This window comes from Salmo trutta, chromosome 13 (assembly GCF_901001165.1).
Source record: "Salmo trutta chromosome 13, fSalTru1.1, whole genome shotgun sequence".
NCBI lineage: Eukaryota > Metazoa > Chordata > Actinopteri > Salmoniformes > Salmonidae > Salmo > Salmo trutta.
Window position 1 is genome coordinate 68,871,458 of NC_042969.1, and position 20,075 is coordinate 68,891,532.

At 44.0% G+C, this 20,075-nt stretch overlaps 1 protein-coding gene across 1 annotated transcript; it reads left to right on the forward strand.

The window, feature by feature from the left end:
* Window positions 1-14,585: 14,585 nt before the first annotated feature.
* LOC115206436 (C5a anaphylatoxin chemotactic receptor 1-like) lies at window positions 14,586-19,772 on the forward strand. Its single transcript, XM_029773434.1, has 2 exons — window positions 14,586-14,674; window positions 17,697-19,772. Exon 2 carries the CDS (start codon window positions 17,709-17,711, stop codon window positions 18,762-18,764), a length of 1,056 nt encoding a protein of 351 aa, XP_029629294.1. The 5' UTR covers window positions 14,586-14,674; window positions 17,697-17,708; the 3' UTR covers window positions 18,765-19,772.
* Window positions 19,773-20,075: the final 303 nt, after the last annotated feature.

Here is a 20,075-nt window from a genome sequence, read left to right on the forward strand (position 1 = left end):
CACCCAGCCTCCATAATCAAATGAGACGCTAATCCCACAATTCCACTTCTGCAAAGCCCTACCCGTAGAGAGAGAGAGAGGGGGGGGGGGGGGGGGGGGAGGGGGGGGGGGGGGGGGGGGGGGGGGGGGGGGGGGAGGAGAGAGAGAGAGAGAGAGAGAGAGAGAGAGAGAAAAGGAGAGGTAGAGGGGAGAGAGACAAAGAGGGGGAAGCTGGTAGACAGAGAAGCCCAGAGGCTGTGGACTAGTGGACCACGTTTCTTTTTTAGGTCAGTCTCGTGTTGACCCACAGAAGGAGCAACCTAACTGATCACAGTCTCCACCCTCAGAACCCCTCCCACGTGGACCCCGTCACAGCCCATCCAGGCATCACCCTGGAGACCAGCTGCTCCCCTGAGGGGCCAGCGGAGGGAGAGTGCTGTAGGAGCTGCACCCCTCCATCTGCACCCCCTCCTCGGCCCCCTATGCCCACCATGGGAGTGACCACCTTGGAAGGTGTGGAGGTCTGCCAGGATGGGGAAGACTTCTGCCTGACCACAGAAGGGTAAGACTCCTCTCTGATTGTGTGTGTGGATCACACAGGTGTGCAGTGATGCTCTAGTTACAATTGAGGATGACTGTTATGGAGGTGTTGACCTGTGTCAGGACCTCATAGTAGAGTGTAGAAATTATACTAAGATAGCACCAGTGGAAAAGTGTATAGAAAGTGTGAGTTTGATGGTTAGGGGAAGTAGAGAGTCAAATTGGTGTATGGGTGAGTGAATCAGTGGTGGAGCTGAACATGTTTGTGTTATCTGTGGTCTGTCATCAGTTTGCACATTGTGATTTGTCCCCGTTTCCTGCCCACAATCCTCCTGCGCTACCATGAAGTGAGTGAGCGTGTTAGCTTCTTACTGACAGGCTGGCAGAGGAATGTTCAGGAGGCAGGGAGGAGATTACATCTAGGCTAAGCCAGCTGAACATTTTCCGTCACAGATGACACACAAACAGCTTATCCATGCACATAGCACAGTTACTGTGTCAATAACATATCATGAAATGAATTGGGTCAAAAACATGGTATTTTTTAAGCTGAAACAAATTTCACAGAAAACTGGACATGAATGTTAAAGTGGTTTACACAGTTGTTCTGCCGCTTTGAAAGACTCTTACAGCCCAGCCTCATTAAAACGAAAGGCATGTCAACAGGAGTGAGTGATGGCCACAGTGACAGAAGGCCATAATACCAGACTTTCGCTGGGAGGAGCGGTGAGAATGGGGAGACAGATCTTCCGTTCCTCTTAATCCTCGGGGGGCTTTTCTGGAAAACATAAAAAGATTTAAAGTGGAAATAACTCAGGCTCACGCAGTGGAAATAATTCCGGCTCATACAGTGGAAATAACTCAGGCTCACGCAGTGAAAATAATTCCGGCTCACACAGTGGAAATAATTCCGGCTCATACAGTGGAAATAATTCCGGCTCATGCAGTGGAAATAATTCCGGCTCATGCAGTGGAAATAATTCCGGCTCATACAGTGGAAATAATTCCGGCTTATGCAGTGGAAATAATTCTGGCTCATACAGTGAATGGGAAACTACGTTTCTCCGTTTTAGCATGGAGGCTTGGCTTTGAACACAGCGATATGATGACCACATTCTGCCAATACGTCACATAATGAAAAACAAAAAGATGGACAAGGACATATTACATTTTTATATGATAAAATCCATAAGCAATCTAATCTGAAGCTCAGTGCTAAATGTGTGTGTGTGTTTGTGTGTGTGCGCGCACACATGCATGAGTGGGTGGGTTGAGGGGCCATGTGAACATGGTGATTAGGCTCACCACAACTGGGATTCACTCTGCTACCTCACAGACCAGCCCCAGCCAATCAGCTATAGCACTGACCCCTCTGACCAATGAAGGGCCTGTTTCAAAGTGATGAGGGACATGCAATGTGGCCTGCATTCATGGGCATGAGGGACTAGAGAGAATTATGCTCAGAAAAACGGATGTGGTTGTCATGAGGTACACTAGTGAATATGTTCTTAGAGAGGTCATTGAGGTGAGTAGTTTCCTGATTTGCATCTGTTTGCATTTGGGAAGTTGCTTGAGCCAGTTGGGCGTGACCAGAGAGACAGTGTGTGTATAGTACTAGCACCAGGACAGATCTCTCTGGGACAGGTGTTTGTACGGGAGGGGTTGGTCGATGAGAGGGATAAGGGGAGCAACAGGAAGAGAGAGGGAGGGATAGAGGACAAGCATCTGTCAACAACAACTGTGTAACTGACTGGTGTCCAGACCCTGCTGGTAGAAGTGGCAAGGCTTCTTAGCATCGTGAGAAGGTCAGTTAGTCATCCAGGCAAAAACATGATGATCCTTCAAGGTTGTGTATGATAAACACAGGCAGGGTTCCATATAACGGAGGAATCAAATCAAATTTTATTAGTCACATGCGCCGAATACAACAGGTGTAGACCTTACAGTGAAATGCTTACTTACAAGTTTACAAAATACAAATAAGAATAAGAAATAAAAGTAACAAGTAGTTAAAGAGCAGCAGTAAAATAACAATAGCGAGCCTATATACAGGAGGTACCGGTACAGAGTCAATGTGCGGGGGCACCGGTAAGTTGGGGTAATCAAGGTAATATGTACATGTAGGTAGAGTTATTAAAGTGATTATGCATAGATAACAGAGAGTAGCAGCGGCGTAAATGAGGGGGGGCAATGCAAATAGTCTGGGTGGCCAATTGATTAGATGTTCAGGAGTCTAATGGCTTGGGGGTAGAAGCTGTTTAGAAGCCTCTTGGACCTAGAATTGGCGCTCTGGTACTGCTTGCCGTGCGGTAGCAGAGAGAACAGTCTATGACTAGGGTGGCTGGAGTCTTTGACAATTTTTAGGGCCTTCCTCTGACACCGCCTGATATAGAGGTCCTGGATGGCAGGAAGCTTGGCCCCAGTGATATACTGGGTCGTACGCACTACCCTCTCTAGTGCCTTGCGGTCGGAGGCCAAGCAGTTGCCATACCAGGCAGTGATGCAACCAGTCAGGATGCTCTCGATGGTGCAGCTTTAGAACCTTTTGAGGATCTGAGGACCCATGCCAAATCTTTTCAGGGGGAATAGGATTTGTCGTGCTGTCTTCACGACTGTCTTGGTGTGCTTGGACCATGTTAGTTTGTTGGTGATGTGGACACCAAGGAACTTGACGCTCTCAACCTGCTCCACTACAGCCCCGTCAATGAGAATGGGGGCAAGCTCGGCCTGCCATTTCCTGTAGTCCACGATCATCTCCTTTGTTTTAAACACTTAGAGGGAGAGGTTGTTGTCCTGGCACCACACGGTCAGGTCTCTAACCATCTCCCTATAGGCTGTCTCGTCGTTGTCGGTGATCAGGCCTACCACTGTGTCATTGGCAAACTTAATGATGGTGTTGGAGTCGTGCCTGGCTGTGCAGTCATGAGTGAACAGAGAGTACAGGAGGGAACTGATCATGCACCCCTGATGGGCCCCTGTGTTGAGGATCAGCATGGCGGATGTGTTTAGTCCCAGGGTCCTTGGCTTATTTATGAGCTTTGAGGGCATTATGGTGTTGAATGCTAAGCTGTAGTCAATGAATAGTATTTTCACACAGGTGTTCCTTTTGTTCAGGTGGGAAAGGGCAGTGTGGAGTGCAATAGAGATTGCATCATCTGTGGATCTGTTAGGATGGTAGGCAAATTGGAGTGTGTCTAGGTCAGCACATGCTCGCAGTACATGTCCTGGTAATCCGTCTGGCCCTGTGAATGTTGACCTGTTTAAATGTCTTACATCGGCTGTGGAGAGCGTGATCACACAGTCGTTTGGAACAGCTGGTGCTCTCATGCATGTTTCAATGTTATTTGCTTCAAAGCTAGCATAGAAGTAGTTTAGCTTGTCTGGTAGGCTCGTGTCACTGGGCAGCTCACGGCTTTTTTCACTTTGTAGTCTGTAATGGTTTTCAAGCCCTGCCACATCCGATGAGCGTCGGAGCCAGTGTAGTACAATTCGATCTTAGTCCTGTATTGACACTTTGCCTGTTTGATGGTTCGTCGGAGGGCATAGCAGGATTTCTTATAAGCTTCCGGGTTAGAGTCCCGCTCTTTGAAAGCGGCAGTTCTAGCCTTTAGCTCAGTGCGGATGTTGCCTGTAATCCATGGCTTCTGGTTGGGGTATGTACGTATGGTCACTGTGGGGACAACGTCATCGATGCACTTATTAATGAAGCCAATGATTGATGTGGTATACTCCTCAATGCCATAGGAAGAATCCCGGAACATCTTCCAATCTAGGGTCTACTCTGGTGCCAGGATTGCCAGCGCAAACAAGGGTTACATCAGTACCACCTGATCCAAGGTTTTGTGTAGCTCAATAGTATATATTCCTTCTGAGACACTTGTGCATGCAGAATTGTGTATGTGTACAGTGTAGTATGAGTAAGATGTATCTTTTTGTTTCTGTCTACTCAGCCATGTAAAGTGTTGCATCAATGCTGAGTGTGAATGTGTTTCTGTCTTTGTGTACTGCGTTCCTGTAGTTCATCCCAGTGGCTTTGTACAGTATTGTCACGCCCTGACCATAGAGAGCCCTTGGTTCTCTATGGTGTAGTAGGTCAGGGCGTGACTAGGGGGTGATCTAGTATGTCTATTTCTATGTTGGTGCTAATATGGTTCCCAATTAGAGGCAGCTGTTTATCGTTGCCTCTGATTGGGGATCATATTTAAGTAGCCATTTTCCCACCTGTGTTTGTGGGATATTGTTTGTGTTTAGTTGCCTGTGTGCACGTCACGACGTCACGTTTCGTTGTTGTTTTGTTTGTTTCACGGAGATTAAAATTATGTGGAACTATACTCCCAGTGCGCCTTGGTCCGCTCATTACGACGATTGTGACAAGTATATACTTCGTGTGTGATATCAGTTAGCAAAACTATCTTTTACACACAGAGGGATGGAGGCGCTTGGTGCCCAGGAGTCATCGATGGGCGAGATGTCACCGCAGATGAATAACGAGAACAGGTTACCTTTCCAGGTACATATCCACCCAACCTCTGCATCTATGTTCAATATTACATATGTTTCTCGTTCCAAATACCCTTAATAAATGGCATGCTATTGATCAATAGATTATGATGGGTCTTCTACTAAGGTTTACAATACAGGAGTCTATACCAGTGAATTAATGTCACCATCCATGTCAGCCTACATTCAATCACCCACCTGTGGACCCTCCCTCTGCCTCCAGATCTTCCCAGAACCAGTGGAGGTGTCTCTGAGTCCAGAGGGCTCTCCCAATCATCTGCAGCAGTTCAGTCCCTCAGAGAAGGAGCGGCTTCCCTCCATCATGGTGGAGCCCACGGACATGAGCGAAGTGGAGAGTGGCGAGTTACGGTGGCCCCCGGAAGACATGGAATTCTGTTCTGAGGAGGATGATCTGTTCCTGGAGCAGTGTATCCCCCCGGCCAACATTGCAGACTGGGGAGAGGAGGAGGAAGAGACGTCTGTTATCAACCACCAGCAGAACACATCCCTCATTGGTATGTTGTGTGTATCTCTGTATCTCTCTATAAATGCGTGTTCTATTTCTATTTTCAGACTCTCTTACTTTAATCCATGCTTCTTTGCTTGCGTAGACAAAAGACCAATAGGACAATTAGTCATTCTTTCTAACTCTTTGATGATGTATTATTATGTCTGTCTTACAGACCTCCAGTCAGATGCGTTCAGGGATGAAACACCTATTCTACCACCTAGCAGCTCACCTGCCCTGAACTGAGTCACCAACCTCACCCCTAAACCCCTGCTATCTTCCCGAGGAAACCACTCACAGACCATGGGTCACAGGTCAATAGGAAACAGATTCCTGGACAGAACGGTACCACAGCTCAAATATTGTCCAACAATGAAAGGAGATAAGCTTCAATGTTATGTAAATAAGTTAAGTTAGGCAGTAGTGTAATGTTCTATGCAAAATGTCATAAATAAAACCAAGGACAGCTCTGAGAGAGAAGGGTTATCTGAAGGAGTTGTGTGAAGAAGAATATCTATCAAGAGTGCTTATTTTAAGAAAAGTACTAACATCTGTGGAAAGAAGGAAATAACACTTTGCTGACATTTGCTGTTTTTTCATGAAGTCATTACTTCATTTATTATTTTCCCTTATTTCCAAGGGCCCAACAGTGGTTTTGGAGTACATCAGAGTCCATACTAGAGTTAGTAATTGTATAATGTTTACATATGTTTATTGCATTGTTTAAATGATGGGGTTGCCAAGAGATATGTAGCGTGGCACGCCACCCCACGTGGTCCAAAGAGTTGTCAGCCAGGTTAGGGGATATGGCACTCCACCCACAAGGGTTAGACATACCCACCTGGCTGTGGGCTTTCCCACAAGCGATAGATTTCAGTGTTGGCCTAAACCAAGGATGGGCAACTCCAGTCCTCAGGGGCCTGATTGGTGTCACAGTTTTGGGCCAACCCCAGCTAGCACACATGACTCCAATAATCAGCTAATCAATTAATTATGTTCAGTTTAGAATGAAATGAGTTTAATCGGCTGTGTTTGCGAGGGATGGGGAAAAAGTTACCCATCCCTGGCCGAAACCTTTCAAACTCAACTCTGGACCTCAAAGCCAGTTCCACTGCTTTTTGAAATTGTTCCCCTCTAATCACTGACTGATTTAGACCTGGGACACCAGGTGGGTTCAATTAATTATCAGGTAGAACAGAAAACCAGCAGGCTCTGGACGTCATAGGGTAAGAGTTGAATACCCATAGACCAGGGTTTCTAAAATTCAGTCCTGCCCCCCCCCCCAGGTGCACGTTTTGGGTTTTGCCCTAGCACTACACGCAGTGGTGGAAAAAGTACCCAATTGTCATACTTGAGTAAAAGTAAAGATTCCTTAATAGAAAATTACTAAAGTGAAAGTCACCCAGCAAAATTCGACTTGAGTAAAAGTCTAAAAGTATTTGGTTTTAAATATACTTAAGTATCAAAAGTAAATGTAATTGCTAAAATATACTTGAGTATTAAAAGTATAAATCATTTCAAAGTGCTTATATTAAGCAAACCAGATGCACCATTTTATTTCTTTTCCTTTTTTTTATTTTTTACAGATAGCTAGGGGCACACTTCAACACTCAGACATCATTTACAGATAGCTAGGGGCACACTTCAACACTCAGACATCATTTACAGATAGCTAGGGGCACACTTCAACACTCAGACATCATTTACAGATAGCTAGGGGCACACTTCAACACTCAGACATCATTTACAGATAGCTAGGGGCACACTTCAACACTCAGACATCATTTACAGATAGCTAGGGGCACACTTCAACACTCAGACATCATTTACAGATAGCTAGGGGCACACTTCAACACTCAGACATCATTTACAGATAGCTAGGGGCACACTTCAACACTCAGACATCATTTACAGATAGCTAGGGGCACACTTCAACACTCAGACATCATTTACAGATAGCTAGGGGCACACTTCAACACTCAGACATCATTTACAGATAGCTAGGGGCACACTTCAACACTCAGACATCATTTACAGATAGCTAGGGGCACACTTCAACACTCAGACATCATTTACAAACAAAGCATTTGTGTTTAGTGAGTCCGACAGATCAGAGGCAATAGGGATGACCAGGGATGTTCTCTTGATAAGTGCATGAATTTGACAATTTTCCTGTCCTGCTAGCCATTCAAAATGTAGAGTACTTTTGGGTGTCATTGAAAATGTATGGAGTAAAAAGTACATTATTTTCTTTAGGCATGTAGTGAAGCAAAAGTATAAATAGTAAAGTACTGATACCCCCCCAAACTACTTAAGTAGCACTTTAAAGTATTTTTACCTAAGTACTTTACACCACTGACTACACAGCTGATTCAAATAATCAAAGCTTTATAATGTGTTGGTTATTTGAATCAGCTGTGTAGTGCTAGGGCAAAAACCAAAACGTGCACCCGGGGGGACCGAGTTAGGAAAACCCGGGGATAGACTACTGTTTTATGGGCACCCACTCCCGGTAATATACTTCTGCAACACCCCCCCCCCCCCCCCCCCCCCCCCCCCCCCGTGGACCGACTTGTGCATAAAGCATCCACCATTCAGGCTGTAAAGGCATCATTTTCCTACTTAACCAACTTTAACGGCGAGTCGCTGGAAAAAAAACTGAACGCGATGTACAACATTCTAAGTTGTCCAAAAATGGTTATGGAACTGTTTTCTTTATTAAGACAGTACACATATTTATCTGGACGGCTAGCCATTAAAGCTAGTTGGTTGCCTAGGCTAGGGCACCCACAAGAGTAAACACATGCAAAACCTGAAGGTACTTGTTGATATCAAAAGGGAACAACACAGTTATTGTGTCTGCTGTTGACAGTTTAATATGGAGATACATCTATATATTAAACATATGTGCAGTACAGGTGCTGTCATCATACTCAACATGTGTGTATAGCTTTGGCCTCCCAACAAATTGTAAATATGAACAATGTCACTTTTTTATGTAACAGTACTGTAATAAGCATAACGACTAACAATAAAGTTGTGAAATTCAGATTTAGTATTGTAGTTAGACAAGGATTTTGTAAGGCTTGCTGTGAAAAAAATATGATAAGCTATGCACAAAAGTATATATACAGTACACCACGACTCAATTTACCTTTCAAAGGTTTGTGGAAAGTATGATCTTTTCTACCTGATTAGAAGTAGACCTGGGCTACAATATACATTGCATTCGGAAAGTATTTAGACCTTTTCACTTTTTCCATATTTTGTTATGTTACAGCTTTATTTGAAAATGGATGAAAAAAATTCCCCTCAATACACACAATATCCCAGAATGACAAAGCTAAATTTTCAGTTCCCTTTACTTCACAGGAGTGTCGCTGCACAGCTATTTTCACGTCTCTCCAGAGATGTTTGATCAAGTTCAAGTCCGGGCTCTGGCTGGGCCGCTAACCACCGAAACGATTTTAGCTATCTTGCCATTGCCTGCATTGTCGTTGTTGCCACGTGCGTAGGACAATATGAGTCGAGAAAGGGAAACATTGGATAAAATCGAACAGAGTTTATGGACTTTAACTGAGGACAATTTACGGTACCTGTCTGTATGTTGTGGAATAGGAGGTGTAGATGACTTTGAAGTAAAAGGAAAGAGCCATTGCGTATTGCGCCACAAGCTGATTGAAGGTTACTGTGAGAAGAAGGATTTATTGGAATCAGAGGATGTGGGAATGTCTTGGCTGCTTCAACTAAAAGATTAAATCAAAGGAATATCGAACCTGGAGGATGCTGCAAAAAGTCTGCCTACAAGTCCCAGTCAGTCGGCGCCAACGACGCAAGTGGACAGTGAACCCAGCGGAGAGACAGGAGCTGCGGCAGGACGAAAAGAGGGAGGGGCTCCTCAGCCCAGCAGAGAGGTGGGCCCAGCTCAAGAAAGGCACACACCACAGAGAGAGAGTGGTGTATGCCCAGTGATAAAGTCTTTAAAATCCATGGACAGATAGGAGATCAGAATCAGAAAAATAAGCTCAGCTGCAGCAGCCTAGAATATCAGATTGAAAATGGACTGAGAAAAGTATACAGTGAATTAGACATCATAGAAGCAGTAATCAGAGCTGTGAGCCCAGGGCTTAAGATGAGTTATCTGGAGGGAAAAACAGACATGACACTCTACACACTAAGGCACATCTTGAGGACACATTATGCAGAGAAGGATGCTACTGAACTGTATCACAAGTTGACTAAGGCAACACATGAGCCGGGACTTCCTAGTCCCAGTATTTGACCATGCATGCAACATGACATTGAACACTTTATCACTAAAGTGTGTAAGTGTATCAAACAAAAGAAACCCAATGTAATAACTAGGGCCCCAATGTAACATGTACGGGATACAGCTCCTTTTGAGATTATTTCATTTGACTATGTGCATTCGGAGAAAAGCAGGGGGCTAAGAGTACATTTTAGTTATTTTAGATAACTTTACAAAATTTGCAGAAGCTTGCACAAGCAAAACCCCACCAAAAACAAGTCAGGGATAACTGCAGCAAAAAAGCTTTGAGGGTTTTTTCCCAAAGTTTGGCTGTGTAAAAAATCCATTTCCATTTTTTCCATTTTTAGTCATTTAGCAGACGCTCTTATCCAGAGCGACTTACATTGCATACATTTCATTATTTTTTCCCCCCCATACTGGTCCCCCGTGGGAATCAAACCCACAACCCTGGCGTTGCAAACACCATGCTCTACCAACTGAGCCATCACAATCAGGGAAGAGAGTTTGAAAATCAAATCAAATTTATTTATATAGCCCTTCTTACATCAGCTGATATCTCAAAGTGCTGTACAGAAACCCAGTCTAAAACCCCAAACAGCAAGCAATGCAGGTGTAGAAGCACGGTGGCTAGGAAAAACTCCCTAGAAAGGCCAAAACCTAGGAAGAAATCTAGAGAGGAACCAGGCTATGAGGGGTGGCCTTCCAGAACTGTACGGGCCAATTCCAGAGCCTGTCCTTATCATCCACAGGAGAATCTGGTGGAGATATTTAACCGTACACTATTGTCAATGTTGGACACAGTAGATGAAGAGAAAAAGGCCAACTGAGGTGATTACCTAAACAAGGTCATTCATGCATATAATTGTACCACCAGTGATGCTACTGGGTTCTCACTGTATTTCCTGCTATTTGGAAGGGCTCCACTGTTACCTGTTGACCTTGCCTTTGGGTTACAGATAAAAGAACAGGAAAAATCATACTAGGATTATGCTAAGAAGTGGCAGCAACAGATGGCAGAAGCCTATGACATCGCCATCAGAAACATGGAGTAATCAACAGCCTACTACGATCGGAATAAAATTAATTTGGTTCTGATCTCAGGGGGTCGTGTTCTGGTGAGGAACATGTCATAACGTGTGGGACCGGGAAAGCTAAGCACACTGGGAGGACCAAATACACGTGGTGGTAACCAGGAAAGGTGATGACAGCCCTGTCTATGAGGTCAAACTCGAGAGGGGTACAGGCAGGGCCCGGTTTCTGTATCACAATATACACATGTCATGTAATTCCCTACCATTTGAGGAACCAGTTCAAGCACTGAGTAGAGGTCTGTGGAGAAAGGAATCACCCCAGCATAGAGGTCTGTGGAAAAAGTGTTGTGGAAATTCTTACACAGGGACACTCAAAGTCAATCTTAGACTAATCATTGTTTATTGTCAGTGCGCTGGAGAGGTTCCAACCAACTCAATGCACCATAGTAGACAAGTCAATCAGAAGCTCTCCCTGGGCAGTCCCAGCAGTTGTCTTATATACGGCTATACAGTTGTGGCCAAAAGTTTTGAGAATGACACAAATATTAATTTTCACAAAGTCTGCTGCCTCAGTGTCTTTAGATATTTTTGTTAGATGTTACTATGGAGTACTGAAATATAATTACAAGCATTTCATAAGTGTCAAAGGCTTTTATTGACAATTACATTAAGTTGATGCAAAGACTCAATATTTGCAGCGTTGACCCTTCTTTTTCAAGCCCTCTGCAATCCGCCATGGCATGCTGTCAATTAACTTCTGGGCCACATCCTGACTGTTGGCAGCCCATTCTTGGATAATCAATGCTTGGAGTTTGTCAGAATTTGTGGGTTTTGTTTGTCCACCCGCCTCTTGAGGATTGACCACAAGTTCTCAATGGGATTAAGGTCTGGGGAGTTTCCTGGCCATGGACCCAAAATATCGATGTTTTGTTCCCTGAGCCACTTAGTTATCACTTTTTTTTGAGCCACTTAGTTATCACCTTATGGCAAGGTGCTACATCATGCTGGAAAAGGCATTGTTCGTCACCAAACTGTTCCTGGATGGTTGGGAGAAGTTGCTCTCGGAGGATGTGTTGGTACCATTCTTTATTCATGGCTGTGTTCTTAGGCAAAATTGTGAGTGAGCCCACTCCCTTGGCTGAGAAGCAACCCCACACATGAATGGTCTCAGGATGCTTTACTGTTGGCATGACACAGGACTGATGGTAGCGCTCACCTTGTCTTCTCCGGACAAGCTTTTTTTCCGGATGCCCCAAACAATCGGAAAGGGGATTCGTCAGAGAAAATGACTTTAACCCAGTCCTCAGCAGTGCAATCCCTGTACCTTTTGCAGAATATCAGTCTGTCCCTGATGTTTTTCCTGGAGAGAAGTGGCTTCTTTGCTGCCCGTCTTGACACCAGGCCATCCTCCAAAAGTCTTCGCCTCACTGTGCATGCAGATGCACTCACACCTGCTTGCTGCCATTCCTGAGCAAGCTCTGTACTGGTGGTGCCCCGATCCCTCAGCTGAATCAACTTTAGGAGACGGTCCTGGCGCTTGCTGGACTTTCTTCGGCGCCCTAAAGCCTTCTTCACAACAATTGCTCTCCTTGAAGTTCTTGATGATCCAATAAATGGTTGATTTAGGTGCAATCTTACTGGCAGCAATATCCTTGCCTGTGAAGCCCTTTTTGTGCAAAGCAATGATGACAGCACGTGTTTCCTTGCAGGTAAGCATGGTTGACAGAGGAAGAACAATGATTCCAAGCCCCACCCTCCGTTTGAAGCTTCCAGTCTGTTATTCGAACTCAATCAGCATGACAGAGTGATCTCCAGCCTTGTCCTCATCAACACTCACACCTGTGTTAATGAGAGAATCACTGACATGATGTCAGCTGGTCCTTTTTTGGCAAGGCTGAAATGCAGTGGAAATGTTTTTTGGGGATTCATTTCATTTGCACGGCAAAGAGGGACTTTGCAATTAATTGCAATTCATCTGATCACTCTTCATAACATTCTGGAGTATATGCAAATATCCATCATACAAAATGAGGCAACAGACTTTGTGAAAATTAATATTTGTGTCCTTCTCAAACTTTTGTCCGTGACTGTACACAGACAAGTTATATTTGCATGATTTAGCATAATTAATGAATCATTACCGTTCTGTTTCATGTGACAGACCAATATCTCACGAGACTTCTTCTCTCTAAGCTGAGATCTTGAAACTGAGATATATTTTGTTCTTTCTCAAAACAAGGTCTGGGCGTACTGCCAAATTGCAGCTACTGAGAGTGAGGATTTGTACAGTCAGCCACTTGCATGAACACAGGAATTTGTCTATACAACAGCACATGAATAGAACACAGCAATTAGTTATCAGAAAAGCAAACTAAAATTCCCTTACTATAGGAACCCCCCCAGCATAGAGGTCTGTGGAGAAAGGAACCACCCCAGCATAAAGGTCTGTGGAGAAAAGAACCACCCCAGCATAGAGGTCTGTGGAGAAAAGAACCACCCCAGCATGGAGGTCTGTGGAGAAAAGACCCACCCCAGCATGGAGGTCTGTGGAGAAAAGTCCCACCCCAGCATGGAGGTTTGTGGAGAAAAGAACCACCCCAGAATGGAGGTTTGTGGAGAAAAGAACCACCCCAGCATGGAGGTTTGTGGAGCAAGGAACCACCCCAGCGTGGAGGTCTGTGGAGAAAAGAACCACCCCAGCATGGAGGTCTGTGGAGAAAAGAACCACCCCAACATGGAGGTTTGTGGAGAAAAGAACCACCCCAGTATGGAGGTCTGTGGAGAAAAGAACCACCCCAGTATGGAGGTCTGTGGAGAAAAGAACCACCCCAGCATGGAGGTCTGTGGAGAAAAGAACCACCCCAACAAAAGCAGCAAAATGCTGAGAGCACTGAGTCAGAGCGCAGATGAGAATTCTTATCCAGTATTCATCAACAAGCCACGTAGAGTTGAAGAGAGCAGATAGAGTAGCACACAGCTAGTGTTATTATTATTATTATTATTATTATTATTATTATTTGACCATGCTGGTCATTTATGAACATTTGAACATCTTGGCCATGTTCTGTTATAATCTCCACCCGGCACAGCCAGAAGAGGACTGGCCACCCCTCATAGCCTGGTTCCTCTCTAGGTTTCTTCCTAGGTTCTGGCCTTTCTAGGGAGCTTCTACACCTGCATTGCTTGCTGTTTGGGGTTTTAGGCTGGGTTTCTGTACAGCACTTTGAGATATCAGCTGATGTAAGAAGGGCTATATGAATACATTTGATTTGATTAGTATCAGATAATAGTGAGGAACAGGGTCAAACTTCACTGTGAAGGAATGCCAGCCTGTCCTCAGGGAGACCCCAGAAAAGACAGGCATAAATATGGAAACAGCTAAGGGCTCAGAGATAAAGTGGACACTAATTCATTGGGGTCACCCATGACCTTGACATCCTAACCTATAACACTTTAGGGCTGCCAAGCTCTTATCAGGATACGAACTAGAGATGCTCAGATTTCTTTTTTTTTTTAAGCCTTACTAATCAGTGTGATAATATTCAGTGGGGGTTGCGTCTTTGCCCATTTAGGTAGACTGGGCATGTCTATATAGTTATATTGGTGTTAGTCCAGTTCTCAGGTGTTCTCGTGACCAGTACTTATGTCATTTGTGTTTGTATCTCCCCCTGTATATTTGGCAATGCGTTGACATTTTTACAATTCCTGATCATAAGGAGGTGAGGTCATGATTGGGCGACGTGTCTGTGGACAGAAATTGTGCGAAAGAAGAACAGTTCCTATTTTTTCTGGTTATGTGCGGAGTCATCAACAAGAGGACGTCGAGCCATACATTTGAAATCTAAGGTAAAGTACAACCTTAATTTTAACCTTAATTTTACAGTGTTCGGTGATTGATTATCTGATTGAAATTATTTCATTCTAGAGGTATTTTGCACTTGAATGACTTAAATGTCATGTAAAATGCTGACTGGTCTTGTATCACTTTATAAAGTGTGTTTGTGTTATTCCTCGATTTCAAATCCTGTTTAACCCTGTTAACACAGCTAAGCCATTCCAGCATTAATGACATTTTAATATCCTATGGTTATTTACTTTGGTCTTGATATGGACAATTACGGATTGAATCTAAAATAAACTGTGTGAATAAACAATAGCAACTAGCAAGTCATCATAATAGTATGTAATGGTTAAAAGGGGGATACCTAGTCAGTTGTACAACTGAATGCCTTCAACTGAAATGTGTCTTCTGCATTTAACCCAACCAAGATCATGCTTTCAATGCTTTAACAATTATACCATTCCATTCAGGGATTCTTGAAAGTCAGGACAATCCTTGTCTGGCAGTGAAACTTTATAGTCGGAAAAAAAAAAGATTTTGTTGCATTATTTGAGCTTATTTTTAAAGGTCTGTGGCAAAAGGAATCACCCCAGCATTTTTAAAGGTGAAAGATTTGCTTCTGGAAATTCCAAAATATTTTCTAAATGATTCATTTCCATATGGGCTCTATGCCCAGAAATGCCATAATCCGGAGCAAAGATAGTAGATATTGCAGATAGATTGTAGCTTCTATCAATGTAATTGTCTGCATCACTTCCAATCTCCCATATATATTTTTGCAAATATATACATACAGTACATACACACATGCATATCTCTCCTAAAAATGTGCATTAATTCAAATGAACTGAAGAGGGACCTTATGTCATTTCTTTCCCTCTGACTTCAGATAATATTTCTCTCAAAACTGATTCCTAACAAATGTGTCCGGAGATTTGGGGCTCTATTCAATACAGAAGTTCAGTGTTACAACTTGATTGAAATTTAAAGGCAATTTTTCCCACTTTAGCAGAGACTGCATTCACGGTAAACGCTGCATACAGTATGTCGGCTAAAACAGAAATTACCTTAATTTCTAGCGTGCAAGCTGTTACGCTTCAACGAGACAGATTGAACAGAGCCGTTGGTTATCTCCATCAGATTAGTCTGAAATCCTAAATGAATCAGGAATGAGCTGGGTCAGCTCCACCATAATACCCTTCATGTCCTCATTACATGTAGTGCAACAAGGTGGCCTGTAAATTGCTCTACTTTTGATAGAATTAAACAAACAATATTGAAATCACGATGGTCTGTGACGTGGTGAGGTTGGACCCAGGTGCAGAGAAGAGAAGAGCCAAGGAATCAGTGGTTAAGGATAAATATAATACTTTACTGAGAAATGGTAGCCACAGGATCACAGTACACTTGGGGGGGGGGGGCGCAGACACACACACACACACACACACACACACACACACACACACACACACACACACACACACACACACACACACACACACACACACACACACACACACACACACACACACACACACACACACACACACACACTTCTGCAAAGGACAACAAAAAACACCTCTTTTAACAGGGAAATCATAACGAGTAAATAGGACACACCTGCGTGTCGTTAATGTCTCTAGGATGGTCTCTGCTGCCCTCTGGTGACAGGTGGAACCATGACATGGTCACCAACATAATCTACCAACTCCATCTCTTTTATACACTGAACAACATTTTTTGAAGAGTACTTCTGTCTGTAGTTATTGGTTGATTTGCTGGGCCTGGCTACCCAGTGGGTGGGCCTGGCTCCCAAGTTGGTGGGCCTATCCCCTCCCAGGTCCACCCATGGCTGCGCCCCTGCCCAGTCAAGTGAAATCCATAGATTAGGGCCACGAGAACTGTTGAAATATAATTTAATGTTCATTTCTCTACCATAAGCCACATCCAACGTTGTTTTAGAGAATTTGGTAGTACGTCCAACCGGCCTCACAACTGTAGACCATGTGTATGGCGTTGTGTCGGCGAAAGGGTTGCTGATGTCAACGTTGTGAACAGAGGTATGGTCAGGAATAATGAACACAATTGCGGACAATGAACACAATTGTATTTTAACGATGGCAATTTGAATGCACAAAAATACCGTGACGAGATCCTGAGGCCCATTGTGAGGCCAATTTTTATAAGGTATCTGTGACCAACCGATGCATATCTGCATTCCCAGTCATGTGAAATCCATAGATTAGGGGATAATTAATTTATTTCAATAGACTGTATTCCTCATATGAACTATAACTCAGTAAAATCAATGAAATGGTTTCATTTTGCATTTATATTTTTGTTCAGTATAGATTAAGATAGGAATGAATTTTGGTTCAAATATGTTTATTTAATTAGGTTTTGGAATCATAAAGAAACTGAGGGAAAACAAAATGTTTACTTTGTTTATCACTTGAATGATGAAGAATAATGCATTTTTGTCAACTCTGTAAAACAATCTCGTCTAATGTTATCTCCATCAGAGTGCTGAAAGACCTGTTTTTACTGGGGATTTTCAATTTAACCATTTTCTATACTTTACAAATAATTGTATTTAACTTTTATTTTTAGACGTACAAATATGTCTGTTTCAAGGATCACCTCCATCAGTGGCTTATCAATATTCAGAAAAAATATTTATTTACTGTTGTGCATTATACAGTGCATTTGGAAAGTATTCAGACCCCTTGACTTTTTCCACATTTTGTTACGTTACATCCTTATTCTAAAATTGATTAAATCTATATTTTTCTCATCAATCTGCACACAATACCCCATAATGACAAAGCAAAATCAGGTTGTTGGACAATACATGTAAAAATGTAATTCCTTTTAAGGTGTCTGACGGAGTTAACATAAATCCTGTGAAAATATATATTTCAAAAAAGTTAGAGATTGTCCCGTCTTTCAAGAATACCTGTATTATTGTATTGATACAATGCTATTATAGGAACTATCATACTACTGTCTTTCCCTTCCCCTCAACAGTCATCTCCAAGCATGGATGATTTGAGCTCGATTTTCACTGATGAGGAGTTGAGCCTCCTGAACATCACTGAATGGGAATTTGTCAATCCTGAGAACCTTGGTCCTGTGCTGGGGCCCCGTCACCTGTTCGCCCTGCTGTTCTATAGCTTGGTCTTCCTGCTGGGGGTCCCGGGCAACGCTCTGGTGGTGTGGGTGACGGGCTTCCGCATGCCGCGCTCAGTCACCTCTCTGTGGTTCCTCAACCTGGCCCTGGCTGACCTGCTGTGCTGCCTGTCCCTGCCCCTCCTCATGGTACCCTTGGCCATGGACCAGCACTGGCCCTTTGGCCCCGTGGCCTGCAAGCTGCTCAAGGGACTCATCTACCTGGTCATGTATTGTAGCGTGCTGCTGCTAGTACTTATCAGCCTGGACCGCTGGCTGCTGGTCAGCTTGCCCGTGTGGTGCCAGAACTGGAGGAGGCCTCGCAATGCCACCTGGGTATGTGTCGGGTTGTGGCTCCTGGCCCTGCTGGGCAGCATCCCCCAGTTTGTCTACGTGAAGGAGGTCCAGCTAAGCATCAGTAAATCAGAGTGCCTGGGATTTCACACTATAGTTAGCGGCTGGACTATCACTACAGTACGCTTCATGGTGGGTTTCGTGCTGCCATTCATCACCATCGTGGCGTGTCATTGGGTTGTGTATAGCAGGGCTGGGCGGGGGTCTGGGGTGGGGTCTGGGAGGGTGAGTGAGGTTCGCTCCAGACGCACCTTGAGGGTCATTTTTGCTGTGTTGCTGAGCTTCTTCCTGTGCTGGGTTCCACTGCACATATTGGATTTCCTGATCCTATTGACCCCCCGGCACTCATCGCACAGCGCCAACGTACAGCTGGCCCACACCCTGGCCCTCTGTCTTGCCTACTGTAACAGCTGCCTCAACCCTCTGCTCTATGTGTGTCTGGGACGAGGCTTTAAGCAGAGTATCAATCGTTCCTTGCGCAGTATGTTCAACTTCGCCACCGAGGAGCCGGTTCCCAGAAAGAGCATGTCCAAGAGCACATCAGAAAGAACCCAGGAGATGAAAATTATGTGAAGTTCTCTGTGTGTGTGTGTGTGTAAACCATGAGAACCTGCTGAGTCAGAGTGTTTTGTGACATTTAAAAGTGCTGAGAGATGTGATTTGAATCCAGTGTTGTGCAACAGAACAGGAACTTCTGCCCTCTCTGTAATATGTTTCCGCCAGCAATCACACTTGTGCAATTACATTTGGTTTTATCTGTATTTAAGGGCTCTATTCAATCAGATCTGCTTTAGCTGACATCCCCAAAGAGGTTGTTTTGGCGGTGTGAAAGGTGGAACTGCGTTAGAGCTGTCAAATCCACAAGCGGCTCCTGGCATTACAGTATACCTGAAGCGGACATTGCCATTTGCTACATAGAGTCGCACGAACAGAAATCCCATGCAGCCTTGTTTACAAGTTCGAACAGTGGAATGTGAGATATAATCTATACCTCAATTAGGCTGATAGAAATCCTCATTATTTTGTTTAATGATTTTCAACTTGACTGTGTGGCTTCATGACAATGATCAAGAGCAGCTGCTCACCGATTGGATAGCTCCAACGTATTTACACCTCCAAAATATCACCTATGTGAGTTTTTGTTAACGCGTGATCTGATTGAATCTAGACTGTTGGGGGTTACCCTGGGGGTTGGGTGTGGGGCCACACCAGTGCCATGATTACTGTACATATGTGGTAACCTTTGTATGCTTGCAATGCGCAATGATGGAAAAGTACTGGGTAAATGGAGATGTACTGCTTTAGTTCTCAGGCTGAGAATTGTCTGCACCTGCTGATAGTCACGCAGGCTCAAGGCCGAGATGGTAGAGTGAGAAACCACAGTCTAGACATGTTTTTCTCATCTTAGATACTTTGTATCTAATCCAATGCAACAATGTTAAGATATGATTGACGGTAGGTTGCATAAAGAGTGTTGTCCCCTGTTTCGCCACACAGATCTTTACTATGGACTACTGAGGTACTCTGTATGTGAATCTCTGTCTGCAATTGCATTGTATTACTAAAGAGTTTTATACCAAGGTTCCTGTGTCTGTGTCATCTATCTGGAAGACTGATTGTTGAAGGAAACTTACATCACCCCATGCAATGGACCAACCAACATTTGGCGAGGTTGCCAGGAGTGAGTGATCACTGCGTGTAGATGATCTTTGTCCCACTGTGCAGCGCATCAAATTATAAGGTAAGCAGACGCCTGTTAAACCAAAAGTCTGAAATTAGAAAAAGCACTGTATGGTTGATGACTCATTCCAGTATGTAAGTGGCACCTCACTCATGGGGTTGATAATTACAGGAACAGTCGATACCTACATTTATGTACAAGCC